Source organism: Eurytemora carolleeae, unplaced genomic scaffold, assembly GCF_000591075.1.
Source record: "Eurytemora carolleeae unplaced genomic scaffold, Eaff_2.0 scaffold199, whole genome shotgun sequence".
NCBI lineage: Eukaryota > Metazoa > Arthropoda > Copepoda > Calanoida > Temoridae > Eurytemora > Eurytemora carolleeae.
In genome coordinates this window covers 343,610-358,232 of record NW_019396149.1, presented here as the reverse complement: position 1 = coordinate 358,232, position 14,623 = coordinate 343,610, and the positions used below count along the sequence as shown (strand labels likewise).

Below are 14,623 nucleotides of genomic sequence, written 5' to 3'. Positions count from 1 at the left end.
ATTTATGTTTTTAACACAATTTAGATCAGATTTATGTTTTTAGCACAATTTAGATCAGATTTATGATTTTAGCACAGCTTAGATTAGAATTTAGTATTTTTGCACAGTTTAGATCAGATTTATTTTTTATCACAGCTTAGATTATAGTTTTTTGCACAGTTTTAGATCAGATTTATTTTTTTGCACAGTTTTAGATCAGATTTATGTTAGCACAGCTTAGATCAGATTTATGTTTTTAGCACAGCTTAGATTATAGTTTTTTGCACAGTTTTAGATCAGATTTATGTTTTTAGCGCAGCTTAGATTATAGATTTTTGTTTTTTGCACAGTTTAGATCAAGTTTATGTTTTTAGCACAGTTTAGATCAGATTTATGTTTTTAGCACAGCTTAGATTAGAATTTAGTTTTTTTCCACAGTTTAGATCAGATTTATTTTTTATCAGAGTTAAGATCAGATTTATGTTTTTTGCGCAGTTTAGATCAGATTTATGTTTTTAGCACAGCTTAGATTATTGATTTTGTTTTTTGCACAGTTCAGATGAGATTTATGTTTTTTGCACTGCTTAGATCAGATTTATGTTTTTATCACAGCTTAGATTAGATTTTTGCAAAGTCTAGTTTAGCTTTTTGTTTTTATACAGTTTTTGATCAGATTTATGTTTTTATCACATTTTAGATCAGATTTAAATGTTTTTTAAACAGCTTAGATTATAGTTTTTTGCACAGTTTTAGATCAGATTCATGTTTTTAGCACAGATTAGATCAGATCTATGTTTTTAGCACAGCTTAGATTATAGTTTTTTGCACAGCTTTAGATCAGTTTTATGTTTTTAGCACAGTTTAGATCAGATTTTTTTTTACACAGCTTAGATCAGATTTATGTTTTTTTGCACAGCTTAGATTAGATTTATGTTTTAAGCACAGCTTAGATTAGATTTATGTTTTTAGCACAGCTTAGATTATAGATTTTTGTTTTTTGCAAATAAAAGTTTGATAAAATGGCATGAACAATAAAATGAAAAATATAATAAAAAATATGAAAACTAGGTGAATAGAGACACCCTGTACGTTCTTCTAAACTTCCTTCATCTTGTAGCAGAGAATAGTGAAGATAGAAGGGGACCTCAGGTATCTATCTATCTATCTATATATCTGTATATCTGTCTTTCTGTATACCTATCTATCTATCTATCTGCCTATCTATCTATCTATCTATCTATCTTTAAAATTCGGTGATGGTGATGGACCAAACCTCTGTAGAGTAAAAAAGTAGATGTTAGTTCCACATTTATTGAAAATATAGTTAGGTCTGGGTTGACCCTCGTCAGTTCTAACGATATAATAACCATCAAAATCGATAAAAAAAATGTAAAAAATCACAAGAAGATAAACAAACAAAAAAGATTATTCCAAATAAAAAGTTGGGCTGTCAAGTGGACATAAGGAAAACGAACTCAGATTGTGAGATGGAAAAGAGATAATTTGCAAATATTCACTTTAAAAAAAAAAGGCCTTGTTTAAGGAGGGGTACTTAAACCTTTTAAAGAATTGGACATAAAAAAACTCTTTTTTCTAAAAACATACTGAATTACAGTTAACAATTAAATTTAAACTATTTTTTCCTGTTCATTCCTCTGAGTTCAGTCATAAAATCTCTGATGTATTTAGATTCTCGTTCTTCAAGTAAACTTCTTCCGTGGTCCCAAACCTTCTCTAGAACGCTAACTTTTAGATGTTAGAGTTCATGTCCAGGAAGGTTAAAATGTTCTCCTGTAGGCTGGTTTGTATGGAGATTTCTAATGTAACCAATATGTTCTCTCACTCTTTCATCTAAAGATCTTGTTGTCTGTCCTATATATTGTAGTTTACACTGTTCACATGTAATACAGTAAACTATATTTCTGGTCTTACAGTTGAAAGTTCCATTAATCTCAATCTTCTTGCTGGTATTAGAGGATTGTATAACTGTTCCAGGCTCTGTATGTAGGGACAAGTTGAGCAATTTAAACCACAAGGTTTCATACCGGGTATTAGCCTCTTTCACCTCATTCAAGGAGGATCTGGAATTCTGGCTCGGATGAGTTTATCCCTGAGATTAGGAGGTCTCCTATAGGTAACCATAAGTGGATTTTGAAAAACCTCTTTCATCCAAGGATCCTGGATCATGGTTCTCCAATGTTTCTGTATGATGGAGGAGATACAAGGCAGCTGGGGATTAAATGAGATAGAGAATATAACTCGATCTGGTTTCTCCTTTTTTTCCACTTTCTTTAAAGCAACTTCTCTAGGTATAGCTGTATCTATCTGTCTGTTTATCTGTTTATCTATCTATCTATCTATCTAGCTATCTATCTGTCTATCTATCTATCTAGCTATGTATATTTATCTAACCTAACCTAACCTAACCTCAGGTATCATTCATCGTGCTTTGTACCAAATTATCTATCTATCTAGCTACAGTAATAATCAGAAAACATTGGCAAAGGAAGACGACATTATAGCAGTTACTTAATATTTTTGATGTTGTTATAGAGCAAATACTAGACACTTATCTTTTAGTAAGTGAAATGGGTCTGTTAACAGTGCACGAAATCTGTTTAGCATGCTCATTGGGCCTTTTAAAGTTACTAGCCTTATAGGGCGCTTCGCGTCCATCTTCTAAATTAATTGTGAACATGTTCTCTTTGTGTACATCGTAAAACAAAACAAAAATAATTTGCGGATTTTCACAAAAAATTTCGTGGATTTTCAAAATTTTCAAAAATTTAATGAAGTTCGAATTTTGATGGAGACAAATATTTGAAATTTTGATTATTCATAAACGTTCCCTGTGGTCACGTGATGTCCCACAAAAAATTTGGGCCCGATTGGTTCAGTTCAGTTTTCTAATCATTACTGTATTCATCTATCTATCTATATCTAGGGTGAGGAAATAGCTGGAAATAAGATGGACTCTAACAATCTTGCAACCCTGTTTGCTCCTAATATTCTTCACTCAATGAAAAATACAGATGGGGCTGTATCACCAGGTGTATTAAACCTCTTTATTCTAGATTTACGGAAAATAATATCTTGAGTTTTGAATAATGGTAAAATTAAAAATGTATTGGTTTTGGTCAAAAACTGTGAAATTTTCAAATATGTCGATCGGAATATCCCAATCATTGATATTTTTATTGCATTTTTTCAAAACCATTTATCGATACATTAACTCTGACAAATGTAGTAGATAATAATGTAGATTACTGACGACCACTGTAATAAAAAAAATTTAATTTTAAAAGAATATTATTTAGATCCCCTAAACTTTTAAAAGATGGAGGAAGAATTATTCTGCAAGTAAAAATAAAACAAAAACTCAAACTTAAAATAATCAAATAAAAATAATGAAATAAAGAAATAAAAAATGTGAATTATTCCAGAGAACCCGGCCAAAGCTGCAGAAAGAACTGAAACCATTAACATTGTCAGAAGTTTAATAGATTACAATAGGTTAGTCAGCAATTACTTCACACTTTGGTTTTTTCGTGAAACAGTTTTACAGTTTGAATACTATTAGGATATAGTTTTTTAGAGAGAAATTTCTATTTTGAACCCCTACAGTTTTTTTTTCATACAAGAGGCAATAAAATTGTTTTAAAATAGAAAAATTTTAAATTGTACCAATGCCATGACAGTTTTTCAGTTTCATAAAACAATATTTTTCAAGAAAGATGGTATTTTGCTTTATTGGACCTTTTAACTTTACTTCCTTTTATGGACCAAACTTGTTTAAAAGAGAGGGTATTACTATTTTATACCCATACTCCCTACATTCAGGTTGTAGTTTAATGCAATAAAATTGTTTCACTGGAATTCCTATTTTATCAATACAATGAAGACTACAGTCTATTTTAATTTTGTTTTTTACTGAGGTTATCAAACAGCAGAAGCACTTAAACAAAGAAAAGTTGTCAATTAAGAATTTCTCTTTGTTTACTTTTAATTTTTTAATTATTAACTATTAATAAAAATCCATTTTCATTGTAGTGATATTATCGCCGACTGCACTGTATTTTAATTTATATGAATAATTGTTTAGAGAGTTGTTTGAGTTAACTTCAGAGGAATTACACGAGGTCAAATATTTACATATTTGGAAATAAACTGATATATTTAAGCAAACTTTTATGGCGCTTCGCGCCCCACTTCCTTATAATCGTGTTTGCCTTTAAGTGTTACTTTTTCTGTATCCAATTTTTCTCATTTTACAGAAACAACACTATAGATTTTGCAGATTTTTTAGTTTTTTTATCGAATATTGCCGGAACTTTTCAAACATACAATTAAATTGTTGGAGGCAAATTCATAGATTTTTTTATTAGATACAAACAAAGTAACAATCAGACAGCTAAGTAAAGTATATAAATATAATTTTAGTCGTAGCGAAGCTTTTATTTCTATAGCTGTACCTGTACAGTTAGAATAAATATACATATGTATATATATATATATATATATATATATATCTATATTAAATATGAATCATGTTTATTGACTGATGAGGATCGAGAGATCTGAAACAATTTGTATTAATAAATATGAAAACTGAGAAGCTGTTCTGATTTTTGGTTTATAGTTATATTTATATATATATTTGTTCTAGCTGTACCTGAAAATGAATGAAGAGGTTCCAGAGGCAATGGATTATCAGCTCCGACGAAGAGCAATCATCAATGGAGACGAGTAATATTCTCTTTTCCTTACAAATTTTAAGATATTTTTGAACCACTGGTAAAATTGAGATTTTTATCTAGGTATGTTGATTTGTTTGATGGTCACCTGATTTATGACATGCCTGAACCAAGATTACTCGGTCCTAATGATCCACATATAGCAGAGCATAACGATAGGTGAGTTTAGTGTACATCTGTACATAAAGTGTACACTCTGCAGTTTTGGCGCCAAAAACATCATTTAAAACGCCATTTTTGTTATTTTTGTTCTTTTATCGGGAAGTGATAAAAAAAGAGGAATAAGAAGACGAATAAACTATTTCATATTAATTAATAAGATTTGTAATTTCATAAAAACCTTTTTTGTTACTCAAATCAACGTGGATTTTTTTGGTTAAGTTTAAATTTCCATCCACTGTAGTTATGTATATGATTTGTTTTCTTGTAAGTAATAGTAGTTAGTGAACTTTTAAGGTATTTTGAGAGTAAAAATATTGTTTTAACTTTTTCTAGGTTTGCCATTTTTAATGTAGAATTATCTGTAGATGTATTGTTGTTTGAGTACTAGTGCACAGCATGTACACTCGCCTGTACATGCGTACAGTTTGCCTCCAGTAAGAAATCGTTAAACGGGGGCAATAGTTTAAGTAAAGACATTTTGAAATGTTAACAAAAAAATCCTAAAAAGTGAGAAAATTTAAATTTCACTTATATTTTTACTTCAAATATAGTAAAGATGAACTGAATTTTAAAAATATTTTCTACAGAAACTTTTTAAAAATGTTGGACATTCTTTTTCAAAAGAAATTCTTTTTTAAAAACTTTTCTCGAGTAATATTTAGAGATACTAAATAAAATAAAATTGTACCCAATGCAACACCATTTTTTAATTTCTATCTTTTGGGATGTATAACTATTGCTCCTAACCCCCAGCTAGCTTTGCTTCACAGATAACAATGAAATAACATTTTTGCACAGCATTGACATCAAATTTTTATGCTTCTGATAATTTTCTGCTTTTAATATTTTTTATGTTTGAAAAAAGTCAAACAAAGAAATTTAAAGACATTGATTTTTCTACTTTTCTGATTAAATCTCTAAAGAAAATTTTATTTAATGCTAAGGATAGGTTATTTTTAAAAAGATTATGGTTGAGATATGAAGTAGGCCAAGGAAAATTAAGACGATGGCTAGAAAGATTAATATTTGTAGAAAATTATCAAAAAGTGATATTCATCCAATCTTTGAACTGGAGGGAAGTGGAGGAGAAGTAGAGGAGGAAGAAAGGTAAAAAGAATAGAATAGAAAAAATTAGAAAAATTAGAATAGAATAGGAACTGGTATCTGACTAGTTTATAGAAAACAGCTTTGATATTTTAAATCAACAATATATTTTTTAAACAATTTGTTTTTGAAACGTAATTGAACATTTTCACACTTTCACAATTTATTACTATTAAAAAAAATTTAAAAAACTGACTTACACATTACATTTTTTATTTTAACATAACTTCTTAAATACAAAAAATCGACTTAATAAATAAAAAATATCATTTTTTTGTTTTAGAAACATTTCAATAATATTATTATTATCGACAAAATTCATAAATTAGAAATCATATCTTTCTATTTTGTAAAACTAGAAAAACAATTTACAATAAAGAAAAAAATTCGAAAAAGGTTTAATGTATCTATAGAATAGTCGAAAAAGGTGTTTGATTAATGTATCTATAGAATAGTCGAAAAAGGTGTTTGATTAATGTATCTATAGAATAGTCGAAAAAGGTGTTTGATTAATGTATCTATAGAATAGTCGAAAAATTAGGCTTGAATGTTTTTTTACTGATCTATATTTAAAACATTGAATTTCTAGAAAAAATATGACTTATTTTCTTGAAATTCCACAAATATTTGCACTACACACACTACACAATATATATCAGCTGACTGCGTTCAGCTGGATCAGTTTGAACTGTACAGTGTACACTGTAAATTCCAATCAGAAATTCGAGGATTTTGCAAAATTTGCAATCGAGGTAATTGAGACGATAACTTCAATTTTTGGCATAAATCGAAGAGTTTAAGAAAAATTTGATTTTAAAATCAATTTACAATTTTTATATTTACAAAGAGACAAGTGTGGAGCATATTTGTTTAGTGTAAGGGTTTCCTGCAACTGTAAAATTGCTTTTTTTAGTTGACTCACTGTCTAAAAATAAACTTATGGCTGAAAATTAATTCAAATTTTTAAAAAGAGATTAGGATCGTCCTTTAAGTCGATTTGGTGGCCTATATTAATTGAAATCTTACAAAAAAAACATTTACATTAACAAATAAAATAATTAAAATGATATATTAAGAGACTAAAATATTTTTTGGAATAATCTAAAAAGTTAGAAAATTCCGACATCTGTAAAATTTGAAAATTTCTGTCTCGTCACGTGATAATTGGGCCACTAAGTAGTTGTAGACTTTCAACGCATTCTGGGGTTCATTCCTAAACTAAAATACTTAAACTTACTTTAAAAAAGTTTACTTTACTAGACACAAACAATTTGATCTACGTGACTTTCATTTTCTAATTACAGCCTAAATAGTAATTTAATGTTTTCTAGTAAAATTTTGCTGTTCATAAATATCAAAACAGAAAATTTACAGATTTTCACTTTCACTTGTGAAAGAAAGTTTTACATTGTTTAGAATGATTTTTAAGCAGGAATAAAAATTTATGGGATAAACAGTTTAGTGTATATGAGTACATTCCGCTTTTTTCAGTGTACATGAGTACATTTAGCTTTTTTTAGTGTACATAAGTACATTCCGCTTTTTTCAGTGTACACGAGTACATTCAGCTTTTTTTAGTGCACATGATTACATTCTGCTTCTTTTAGTGTATACAAGTACTTTCAGCTTTTTTAGTGTACATAAGTACATTCAGCTGATTTTAGTGTACACGAGTACATTCAGCTTTGTTTAGTGTACACTATAGTACATTTAGCTTTTTTAGTGTACATTCAGCTTTTTTAGCGTAAAAGAGTACATTCAGCTTTTTTTGCTTTTTTTAGTGTACACGAGTACATTCAGCTTTTTTTAGTGTACACGAGTACATTCAGCCTTTTTAGTGTACACAAGTATATTCAGCTTTTTTTTGTGTACACGAGTACATTCAGCTTTTTTAGTGTACACTGGTACATTCAGCTTTTTTAGTGTACATGATTACATTCAGCTTTTTTTTTAGTGTACACGAGTACATTAATCTTTTTTTAGTGTACATGAGTACATTCAGCTTTTTTTAGTGTACACGAGTACATTCAGCTTTTTTTAGTGTACATGAGTACATTCAGCTTTTTTAGTGTACATGAGTACATTCAGCTTTTTTAGTGTACACAAGCACATTCAGCTTTTTAGTGTACACTAGTATATTCTTAAAAAATAGCTACTTAATACAAATTTTAAAAAAAACTATGCGAGAGAGAAAAAACATTTATAGCATTAATTTCAACCAAATAAAACTTTTTTGAAGGAAAATTATGTGTTGTTTTCGTTACCGAACTGAATCCCAGTCAAAAATAAAAAAGGTCACTATCAACATTTTCTTGAATGAAAAGTGAACAACTTGAAAATAAATATTCCAAGAGATGTTTTAATATTTAAAAATCATGTTTTGTGAAGGTTGCGACGCAAAGAGGAGGAACGAGGTAGAGCCAGAAGAAGAGGGTCCGAGGAAACACAGGAGAAAGGAGGCAGCTGGTTTAGGTACTAATTAGTGATGGGGGGGGGGGCATTAGTTAGCTCCCCCTGGCCGAAATACTTGATTCAAATTTTTAAAAATCTTGAACTTTTTTGTTCCAAAAAAAGTTTAAGATTTTTTTTCGGAAATAAAGTCCATAATTTTGGCACTAAAAAAGTCCTGTGGAAAAAAGTCCTTGAATTAAAAAGTGTTTGGAAATAAAGTCCTACCCTACTACTTTAAGACTTTATTTTCTAGGTCTTATTTTCTGGTTCCAGTATGATTTTATACAAAACTGTTCCCGGAAAAACAGTCCTCTTTAGTAGAGAATGCATAAAAAGGGGCAATTGATATAAAAACATTCGTGGATTTATTCAATATGCAGATGCTTAGAAAAGAAGTCCTTTTTATAAAGACGTCTCAGACATTTTCACAAGACTTAGGACTTTTTACTTCAGGATTTTAATTCCTGGGATCTTATTTCCTGAGACTTTATTGGCAGCCCCATGTCATTTTAGGGGGGAAAATTCCCATGAATCTAAAACTCAGGACTTTATTTCCAGGGACATTTTGTCCTAGGACTTCAGAAAAGTGGGATTTTTTTCCAAAGTTTTTATTTCCAGGTTTTTTTCCAGAAACTTTTTTTCCGGCGACTTTCTCACATAGATTCTTTTAAAAGTGCTAAAATAAAATTGGTACAATTTTTATATAGAAAACCGTAATTTTAATATCATAAATCTTAAAATATAAACTTGTGTGCTATTAGGTTCCGTGAAAAGTCTGATAGTTCTGAATCTGGAGAAACCAAATGGTTTAATAAGAAGAGAGATAAGAGTCAATCAACCAGTTCTATGAGGTACAATACTCTAATACAATACATAGTGCAGTATACCATATACAGTACAATTGAATGCAGACTCCATAGTGTATACTTTAAGGAAAGTACAGTTGCAATATAGTACAATCACACAGTATAATACAGTACTCTGTACAATACAGAACAAGTGCATAATACAGTACAAGTGTACAATACAGTACAGTGTTTAATAAAGTACAGTGTATAATCAGTACACTGTAAAATACAGTAAACTGTACAATACAGTACACTATACAATACAGTACAAGTGTTCAATACAGTACAGTGTATAATAAAGTACAGTGTATAATAAAATACACTGTACAATACAGTACAAGTGTACAATACATTAGAAGTGTACAATACTGTACAGTGTATAATACAGTACAGTGTATAATACAGTACAGCGTATAATACATTACAGTGTACAATACAGTACAAGTGTACAGTACAGTACAGTGTACAATGCAGTACAGTGCATAATACAGTACACAGTCTAATAAACAGTACAGTTTTCAATTTACAGTACACTGTGAAGTAAAAAATACACTACGAAGACTACTATAAATTACGAATTACAGTGTACGCTGTACAGTGTACAGGGCACATCAGTGTACTGTACACTGAAGTGTAATCATTTCAGTTGGTGTAATTATTACTATAATGTTTCTCCTTTAAAATCATAATTAAATATGTTCAAATTCAACCAGTAAACTCCAGTAGTGAAAGCAAAAGTGGCAACAACAATAATAATAATGTTTTTCAGAACTCCATCTTCTGAATCTGTGATTATGCCACCTGCCCGCGGGTCCCAATGTGATAAGCAGGGTATAGTGACCGGTACACTTAAGATTAATGTGACCGGGCTCCAGGGCCAGGGTGGTCAGGCCGGTCAATCTGACCCAGGAGGTCAAGAACCATGTGAGGAAGAGGAGAGAAGGCAAAAGGTAAAAGATTATATGTTAAGGCAGATATTTAATCCAACCATGGGACCAGAATATTATGAGTTTAAAGTCGTCTTTAAAGTCGTATCCTTTGTGGCTAACCCTGTATATGTTAACTATTTGTATTACATTTTTTCCCGGGAAAATAGTGTCCATGTTTCTACCAGTGCAGCTTGTAGGCTGTATTTAGAGATGTACTTTTTGATCTAGAAATAACATTTTTAAATCAATGTCAGCTTCAATTATTGTCAAATCCTAGTCTACCTTTAACTAACTTAAATGATAAAATTTTGTTGATTTCTTAAGATAAATTTATTCATGGGTGAAATGATTGAAAAATAAAAAAAGTGGCTAAATTATAATAGATAATAAAAATATAAATTAGAATTTTAGAATTAGATAGTTGAAAATAGAATTAGGATGGTAAAGTAGAAATTAATTAATAGATAGTTGAAATATTGATGAATTGATAGATAGATGAAATATGGATGAATTGATAGATAGATGAATTATGGATGAATTGCTAGATAGATGAAATATGGATGAATTGCTAGATAGATGAAATATTGATGAATTGATAGATAGATGAAATATGGATGAATTGATAGATAGATGAATTATGGATGAATTGCTAGATAGATGAAATATGGATGAATTGCTAGATAGATGAAATATCGATGAATTGATAGATAGATGAAATGTGGATGAATTGCTAGATAGATGAAATGTGGATGAATTTATAGATAGATGAAATGTGGATGAATTGCTAGATAGATGAAATGTGGATGACTTGATAGATAGATGGATGGAAATTTGATTAATTGATAGATAGATAAAATATAAATGAATTGATAAATGGGTGGAAATTTTGATTAATTGATAGATAGATAAAATAGGGATGAACTAATAAATGGATTGAAATATGGATGAATTGATAAATAGATGGAAATATGGAAATATGGATGAATTGATAGATAGATGGAAATATGGATGAACTAATTGATAGATGAAATATGGATGAATTGATAGAAAGATGGAAATATGGATGAATTGTGATAGATGGATGAAATATGAATGAATTGGTAGATTTATGGAAACATGGATGAATTAATAGATGGATGGAAATATGGATGAACTAATAAATAAGTGGAAATATGGATGAATTGATAGATATATTAAAAGATGCATGGATAAGTACGTTTGATCAGTTTTCCTCTCAACGACTAGATTTCTATCTTAGAAAACTTAAATGTTGAAGTCTTTGCATTTTAAATAAAGGTAAAGATGATATAGATCTAAGATGACATATTGTAACAGAGATCTAGACAGCTAAAGAAGTATTTAAATCAAATTTTGAGACAGGATCAATCAGCTTAGACACAAAGAATTTAGACACCGCTGCTGAATAGGTTTATGATTTCTGGATAAATGCATAGTTATTCTTTAAACTTTTTAAGCTACCCTTCCTTGGCTTGATGAAAATATCAGATGTAAAATCAAAGAAATTTATTTATTTATGTTACAGGGTGTTCTGGGAAAACGAGTTGTTCTGCGCCGTCTCAGCCATGATGGCGAGGGAAAAGTTCTCTCTTGTGAGATTCATATTCCAACAATACGGAGCGCTGGATCTCAAAACACTGATTCCATAGTATACTCAAGCCGTGGTGTATCACCTAGTGATCCTGTTTTCTTTGGATCAGGGTCCAGTACACCCAGCAACCCCATGTCCCCAGGTTTGGTCTTATTGGAGCCCGCTGTGTTCAGTGGGCCACCATCACCTATGTCAGTGACTCCTACGCCAGAGAAGCGTAATTTAACACGTGCTGAAGTTGAAGTAGAGACACACTACCTGGATTCTAGGGGCCGGGGACAGGGGCAGGATGTGTCCCTAGTCCTAAAACCGGTTCCTATACGGAACAAACCTTCGCCGGCAGATTCAGTTCAAACTTTGGTTAATGAACCAATTCCAGATATTCAGGTATGTTGAAATCCCTTCACAGAAAATGTCTTTAAAATTCATATATTTGTCATATTTGTCAAATTATTATGCACCAATTAAGTGCAGAATCTTGTCAAAAACTAGCACAACATTTTAAAATTTTGGAACACATTTTCTATTTGTAACTTTAAACATTGACTAAACTCGACTGAATCTCATGCAATTAATCTTGTAACTATATAGAGTTTATGCTTAAACCCAATACCAGAACCCATGCAAAATTTGATGTTACTGAAGTTTGACATTGCCTTATCTTTATTATTTCAGGTGTCTTCTGCCGATAGAGGCCACAGTCCCAATCCTCTAGGGCTTCGAAGGTTAAAGGATGAAAATCTTGCATCCTCTAGTTTAAGCCTACCTCCGGAGTCCAATGGATCCCGTCCTTCAGTACTCTCTGCATTTAGCTATGACATGAGATCAAAGACAGATAATCTTGACCGCTTGATCAACGAGGTTGAACGGTCCTCAGCTGATAACCTCACTGCTGGCAGTGGGCGGGAGGTTAAGAAATATATTAGACGACGCTACACAGATTCACGACATCCAACAACAGAACTTCCAGATGTAAGAGGAGATCCACTTCCCTCAGTACAAGATCCACCACTACGAAAATCAAGGTCTAAGCAAAACCTAGGTTCTAGTTCTCAGATACCTACAGGTACAAATTTGAGCTAACTATGAAAAATTTGTAAATCATTTAATTCAAAAAATTATTCATTTTTCTTAGGCCATTTAAGATGTTTGCCAATTTGTAAAAAAAATCAAGTCAGCTTGTTGGCTGATTCTAAAAAGTTCTTTCAATGCGGCAAGAAATAGTTAACAATTTTAAATAATAAATATTTAAATTCTAAATGTTGGTAATTTTTCAGATGAACCTGATGCAGCCGTATCTGTAGCAGTAGCCGGGCAGGTCACTGAACGGGCAAGCTACAAGCGGTGGCAGAAAACAAGCAGTAGATATTTAGATACTGACTAAAGATTACCAAATACTTAGATGTAGACTAAAGATTACAAAATACATAGATGTAGACTGAAGATTACCAAATACTTAGATGTAGAATGAAGATTACCAAATACTTAGATGTAGACTGAAGATTATCAAATACATAGATGCAGACTGGAGAATTACCAAATACTTAGATGTAGACTGAAGATTACCAAATACTTAGATGTAGACTGAATATTACCAAATATTTAGATGTAGACTGAAGATTACCAAATACTTAAATACAGAATGAAGATTACCAAATACTTAGATGTAGACTGGAGATTACCAAATACATAGATGTAGACTGAAGATTACCAAATACTTAGACGTAAACTGAAGATTATCAAATACTTAGATACAGACTGAAGATTGCAAAATAAATAGATGTAGACTGGAGATTACCAAATACTTAGATGTAGACTGAAGGTTACCAAATACTCTGAAACAGACTGCAAATTACCAAATACTTAGATACAGACTGAAGATTACCAAATACTTAGATGTAGACTGAAGATTACCAAATACTTAAATGCAGATTGAATATTATAAATTACTGACAGACCAGGTTATTTGATTATTTGAATAAAAATTTTTCTTAGAAAAATTTCTCAGATAATTAAAAAAACTTTAAGAAAGGTTATTTTCAAAAAAAAAGAATATGTTTTCGGGGCAGAGCTTTGATATTAGAGGGCTTTTACTGATGGTTTATAAAAATAACAGGATATTCATGTTCACAATTTACTTTTTTACTTTGATCAGTATATTTAGTAATAATTTTTTATATAATTTTGTGAAAAAATGAATTCTTACAAATCACATGAAAATTCATTCTTAAAGAATTGGCCTCTCTCTATGCTGAATGTTAGTGTTAAAATCAAACACAAAAAACTTGATGCTGTACAAAAAAACACTTTGGCAGGCAAAAATATCTTCAGTTTAAAGGGGCAGACCGGCTATGTAAGGTAGTTGAACTGAGTATGTAGTTGTGTAGACCAATTCTTTAGGATTCATTTGAGACATATAAAACTTTTTAAATATCTGTAAGTCCTGAGTTTGAGCACAAAGTCGACGTTCAAAATCGAATTTTTGGGAGGATACGTTCAAGAATTTTTTTTTTTTTTTAATTATTAAATAACAAAGACAAAAAAAGTAAACAAAATTCTACAGTAAACTAATTAGTTAATTAGGAACAGGTTGAGAAAATAAAAAGTAATCTTATCATCGAAAATAAGTAATCTTATTCAATTATTAGTTTCTGTAATCTCTGATAATTCAAAAATATTTTCTACAGATTTACTGGAATTTTCATTGAAAAGATGACATTTGAAGAATTTGTATAAATCTGCGAACAAATTCATAGAAAATAAGAAATTCAATATAATGATGAAAAA

General features: G+C 30.4%; 1 protein-coding gene across 1 annotated transcript in view; it reads left to right on the top strand.

Moving 5' to 3' along the window:
- The window catches only part of LOC111696490 (rho GTPase-activating protein 6), a 38,913-nt gene extending 25,469 nt beyond the window's left edge, over nucleotides 1-13,444 (top strand). The window contains exons 16-28 of the mRNA XM_023466099.1: nucleotides 1,048-1,128; nucleotides 2,924-3,029; nucleotides 3,423-3,492; nucleotides 4,082-4,118; nucleotides 4,646-4,725; nucleotides 4,797-4,892; nucleotides 5,928-6,002; nucleotides 8,388-8,471; nucleotides 9,212-9,301; nucleotides 10,068-10,248; nucleotides 11,771-12,223; nucleotides 12,512-12,902; nucleotides 13,114-13,444. Of these exons, the coding sequence (XP_023321867.1) occupies nucleotides 1,048-1,128; nucleotides 2,924-3,029; nucleotides 3,423-3,492; nucleotides 4,082-4,118; nucleotides 4,646-4,725; nucleotides 4,797-4,892; nucleotides 5,928-6,002; nucleotides 8,388-8,471; nucleotides 9,212-9,301; nucleotides 10,068-10,248; nucleotides 11,771-12,223; nucleotides 12,512-12,902; nucleotides 13,114-13,220 (1,851 nt within the window). The 3' untranslated portion in view covers nucleotides 13,221-13,444. The remainder of the gene's footprint in view (nucleotides 1-1,047; nucleotides 1,129-2,923; nucleotides 3,030-3,422; nucleotides 3,493-4,081; nucleotides 4,119-4,645; nucleotides 4,726-4,796; nucleotides 4,893-5,927; nucleotides 6,003-8,387; nucleotides 8,472-9,211; nucleotides 9,302-10,067; nucleotides 10,249-11,770; nucleotides 12,224-12,511; nucleotides 12,903-13,113) is intronic.
- Nucleotides 13,445-14,623: the final 1,179 nt, after the last annotated feature.